General features: G+C 34.2%; 1 protein-coding gene across 1 annotated transcript; it reads left to right on the top strand.

Moving 5' to 3' along the window:
• Positions 1 to 222: 222 nt before the first annotated feature.
• Positions 223 to 4237, top strand: LOC107830226 (uncharacterized). The gene is made up of 4 exons (XM_016657726.2): positions 223 to 1142; positions 1619 to 1753; positions 1828 to 2022; positions 3978 to 4237. The coding sequence occupies exons 1-4, from the start codon at positions 636 to 638 to the stop codon at positions 4065 to 4067; spliced, it is 927 nt and encodes a 308-aa protein (XP_016513212.1). The 5' UTR covers positions 223 to 635; the 3' UTR covers positions 4068 to 4237.
• Positions 4238 to 5764: the final 1527 nt, after the last annotated feature.

Below are 5764 nucleotides of genomic sequence, written 5' to 3'. Positions count from 1 at the left end.
ATAGACAAAGAAATGTTTTCTTTTTAAGCTAACGCCGTTAAGATGAAGTTAGGACCGTTTGGCCATAGATGTTGCCAAAATTTATTTGGTTTTTTTTGGCAAATACCATACACATTTAGTCTACGTAAAGGTTAATGTGCAAAGTCCAATAAAATAGGGATTAAAATCGCAAAAAGCCAATAACTCAAGGATTAAAAATGCCATCTTCCCTTTTCGTAGCTTGTTTTTATTTTTATTGTTAAGATTGTTAAGATAGGGCGAGGGTTAGGGTTACCCCCAATCGCTTCAACTTAATTTTGCAGGAGATAGAAAAGGGAGGTTTTCTCAAAATCAATTGAGGAGAATGGCCGAATCGAAGTGGAATAACCTTCTAGGAGGAGAATTTGCGATACGGCCGTTATCAGGGGAGGAGGAGAAGTGGCAAAAACGTCGTTTGGAGCCACCGTTACGCGGAGGAGGATCTGTGACACGGCCGTTACCAGAGGAGGAGGAGAAGTGGCTAAAACGTCGCTGGGAGCCACCGTTACGCGGAGGAGGATCTATGACACGGCTGTTACCAGAGGAGAAGGAGAAGTGGCTAAAACATTGTTGGGAGACACTATTCGAATAAGGGGCTACAAACTGATGCAGGATCGATGATGATTGCGATAGAGAGGGCGGGGCGAGAAAAACTTGCAGGAGGATGCGTGAATACTGTGGTACTGGTTGATGGGAAAAAGATTGATTTGGAAAAGTTGATATCGAATCATGCGACAGAAACCACGATGTTGAATCGAGAAAAACTTGCAGATGAAGGATGGGTGAGTGTCACACCGGGTAAGAGGCAAAAATTTAGTCCGGAATCGGTGACCCGAAAAAATTCTGTTGACGGAGGAGGATTAGAATCTCTGTTTGTGCCCCTGGATAAGAAGAAAAAGCTTGAACTGGAATCGCAAATGCAGAAGCATAGGGAAGAACAAATTGCACAAGGTGGATGCCTCTCGGGGTGGCCTCTAAACCCCTATTGCACTTGTGATCCGTCAAGTTCATGCCATGAAAACAAAAGCCCGATTTTCAGTTTGCCCTATTGCGCTCTGGAGGAGCATTGCCCTGATTTTGAGCCAATTTGGCTCACATACTATTGCCAGAATCGTCAAACCCATGTTTGCTTCCTTTCACTTCTCCTGCAGCTTTTTTTTTTTTTTTATGTTCTCGCTTAGCTTATAGTATATATTTGGGTACTATTATGCTTTGATGGCTTCAATTCATATTGCTAACTGTATGTAAATTTCATTGCTAATCTCATGTCCTTAGGTCAATTTTCTTATCAAAGTTAACCCAACCCATTGTTGCTCGTTTCACTAATTTTGTTCCTAAATTGCAATCTCAAGTACTAACAAATCTGTTACTTGTATATTCAATTATGTATACTGGAGGCTGAGATGTTGATCCTGCGTCCCTAGGAATTGTTTCGGTTCCCCTTTGGCATCAAATCTTCGATCCCTGTATCGTGCCCGCTTTTCACTTTTAACTAATTGACTGCTCCGGCATGAGCTCAAATCTGATGTTTCATTATGAGCCCTCTTCTTTATCCCATTTTGGATAATTTTCATCCCTGTTTTGCTTTCTTGTTTGACAGAGTTTTGACTTGGATGTCCATCCCGGTCGGTCTTTAGGTGCTGGAATAGCACCATATAATTTCAAGAAGGATGCTGGGTTACTGATGGAACTAGCTAACCGTGCTATCCAGGAATATAATGAGAAAGAGTGCAATGTATGTAAACTGACTTTATTTTTTTCTGTGGCTTGGATTCTTCTGTAAGTGATACCTAATGACTCTCCTTGTAGGTTTTCAAGTACAAAGCTTTGAAGATTGAGAAGGTGAATCGTTCGGTGGTGACGATGTACTTTGAATATTGGATGACTGTGAAAGCCTTAAATCTCACCCTTGGTACTCCTATCGAAACTTTTCAAATCCATGCTGCTAAAGATCGCCGCAATGCTGATGATACAATTATCTATTGTTGCCGGCCTAAAGAAGAGGTAAATACCTAACGAGGTTTACTATTTGCCTCTTTCTTTTCCTTTTATTTTTTTGTCTCTGTATGTTGGGTGAAATAGGTCATTTATAAATGAATCTTTTATTTGTTATTGCGTTTCAAACACTATGTATTTTTCGAGAATCCCACAGAAAATATGCTTTACATGGCCCATGGGCGTGTATCTTATAACTTAGGAAATCGTTTTCTAGTGTTACCTTGAATAGGGGAACATGTTAACATGAAAATATTTTCCACCTAAAAAGTGTGAAAAATGACTTCCCTCATTGGAACACAAGTCATTTTTCTTTACAAATCTGAATTTTGTTTTTCCATATTACTTGTACTCAAAACACTGCCATGTGATTTGACAGGAGAGTCCGAAATTTCTTCGTGATATATTTCATGTTTGATATTGTTGATAGCGCATGTCTGGATAGAAGTATAAAAATGATTAAATATGATAACCGAAAGATATTTGAATTCTCGTATTCCCCTTATGTTCTTGGCGGCATGGACTAGCTTAAGTGGAAATTCCAATATCGTTAATGCTTGCATAAAATACAAAGTTGTGGTCTGGATCAGGATTTCGTGATAAGTTGGTCACCGTGTATATATTTTGACAATAGACTGAGAAAAACATTTACAAGTAGTCATTTTTTCTTGATTGGATATGATCCGTGGCGGATTTTCCTTAAGTTAAGGGGTGTCAAAAATTTATTTTTATGAATATATACTATATGTTGACTCCCCTTAGCTTCTTCGTATGTTTACTTCTTTATATTTTGACACCCCTTAGTGAAATTCCTAGCTCCGTCACTGGATATGATGGCATATGAATAGTGGGGAAGTCGAAGATAGGAGAATAAGTATGTTAATAAAATTGCAATATTCCTTTGCCGAAATTTATAAGCGTTAAATTTCAACCACAGTATGTGAATTCATCAGATGTTTTTACACCTATGGAACAATCTTTATCAAGAATTTACGTTAACTTGCGGGAGCTTGGGATAAGGATTTATTGGAATTAGATGAGGGGGTAATTGGGAAAAAGACAATTTACATATAAATACAACATCTAAAATTTCCGTTGGAAAAGCAATGTAACAATATTGTTTGTTAGCATTCAAGTTGTTTGTCTAAGGGTACACGACGGGTGTTTGCCTAACTGTCAAACCAGTAATTAGTAGCGTCTCATCAGCCATTGCAGATGCTTCATTCCCTTTTGCTTCATATATATAATATTTACATTCAAGAAGCTGATACTCTTGGCATTCATTTTGGCATCTAATTAGGTTTTCACATTTGACATTGCCTTTTTCTTCTTACATATACATGCATACTTAGATTGTTCAGAGCGGGTTCAGTTGAATCCATCATTTTCACTAGAGATTGTCCTACTGTGAACTCTTTTAGGGTCATTCTTTTCCTAGTCCTACTTGAGTTTTAGCACTATTAACATTTAACTTTCACTATCCTGCCCTGAATATTCCCACAAGAAGTCTGAAGTCCTACTTGAGTTTTAGCACTATTAACATTTAACTTTCACTATCCTACCCGAATATTCCCACAAGAAGTCCTACTTGAGTTTTAGCCCTATTAACTTTTAACTCTCGCTATCCTGCCCTGAATATTCCCACAAGAAAATTGAAAGTGCAACTAAGGTGAAGTTCAAGTTGTAAAAGTTTTAAATTATAAACTGTAGAGGCATAATTCATGCATCATTTTCATTTTTCCCCTTATGGTCTTGGCGGCATGGACTAACTTAAGTGGAAATCCCAATGTCGTTAATGCTTGCATAAAATACAAAGTTGTGGTTTGGATTAGGATTTTGTGATAAGTTATGGAATATAGAAGTGTCTGGAAAATGGTAATCATTGGCATTTGCATTCTGTGGACAATGCAGTTGTACTTGATAACTAGCTTTACTTTGGTTTGTTTCTTCGAACAAATTTACAGGCAACTGATGGTTTGGCGCCATACTGCCGATGTTTGTTTTGGCAAGCTGCGCGGAGAGGCGTGTCAGGGAGGAAAGGAAAAGGCACTTGAACTATAGCAATTTAAATTTGGATTGTTTGGGATTTCATCAATATATAATTGAAGTTATGTAAGTTTGGTCTTGGTTGAGATTTTATCATCTGTATTCTAAGTCTGACCTCTTTGTTAATTGAAATATTTGATATATTATCTATAGTTTTCTAAATTTAGTTTTTGGAGAACATCTTAATCTGTATTTATAAGCCCCCTACTTTGAGGAGTGATCTGACATTTTTGTTAATACAAGTATCTGATAATAATTAGTCGTTGCCGAATAGTCTTGAACGATCTTATATTAAAAGCTATAGTTGTAACTATTACTCCTATATATGTTGGGGAAAAACATATAACTAGGCAAATATTTAAAGAAAATTTGTAAAACAATAGCAACATTAGTTAATTACATTTACGGCACCTAAATGTTAATATATCATAATACCTTTCAAATAAATGTTCCTAAAATTCAGCCGGACAAGAATCAACCCCATTGCAAAACTATAGCAATTGTTCATATTTTTTCCCTCAGATTTTTTATCTTCTATAACTGATGCAATCCTTCCATTCTTTTTTGTCTTCCCTTTTCTAATGCCTTTCTTCATATTTTCTTTTTGTATATGCAAAATTCTTCTTTTCGTTTCCTTCTTTGGAGTTTAAATTTGGATAATAACCTATTATTTTAACATGTTATAATTTCGACCGGTGGTTCTTATATATTTTCTATTACAATGATATATGTGATAAATTATATAATAGTGGCATATATAAAGTATAAAATACACAACTTTAAAGATTATGTATGGTATATTTTGTTTGTTTACATGTATTATAATGTATATATATAATTTATATGTGGTATAAAATACATATAAAAAATATATATGGCATATTGATGGAGTATTTACATTATAAATTATCACACATATAGTATACTTGAAATTTATTAAAATATATTAAAGATATATTTTGAGTAAAAATAAAATTATACAACAAAAAAGTTTAAAACTTAAAGAAAATAAATACTAAAATTCCCATTGTGCAACCTCATTAAAGAGGGGCTTATTTTTGAGATATTCTTCTTTCAGAATCTTTGATATATATTTGGGTAAGTATTATTTATGGAACAAAAAAAATATATATGGCATATTGATGGAATATTTACATTATAAGTTATCACACATATAGCATACTTGAAATATATTATAGGTATATTTTGAGTAAAAATAAAATTATACAACAAAAAAGTTTAAAACTTAAAGAAAATAAAATACTAAAATTCCCATTGTGCAACCTCATTAAAGAGGGACCTATTTTTGAGATATTCTTCTTTCGGAATCTTTGATATATTTGGGTAAGTATTATTTATGGAAAAAAAAAAAATTATGGAAGAGAGAGGAAAAAGAAAATGTAGTAGAAATATATTGATGTAGGAGAGAATCCCTTAGTTAATGTACTTACCAAAGTGAAGGTACTAAAAAAGTAAAAAAATGTGCCATTTTTGGAATAAAAAAAGATTGCTATCATTTATGAGAATAATGTTTAAAAAGAGAGCAATCATGTAAAAATCTCTAATTAATTTGGTCACTTTAAATGATTCATTTTTTTGGTTCTCTTTTGTTTTATGTTCTAAAGAGGCTAATATTATTGTGGTTTTGTAGAATTAAGCTACTTGTATTTGCGAAATTTAGGTTTTCTTTTATAATTAACTTCGT

Source organism: Nicotiana tabacum, chromosome 19 (assembly GCF_000715075.1).
Source record: "Nicotiana tabacum cultivar K326 chromosome 19, ASM71507v2, whole genome shotgun sequence".
Taxonomy (NCBI): Eukaryota; Viridiplantae; Streptophyta; class Magnoliopsida; order Solanales; family Solanaceae; genus Nicotiana; species Nicotiana tabacum.
The sequence above is the reverse complement of the archived record's forward strand: the minus strand, read 5'-3'. Positions and strand labels throughout refer to the sequence as shown.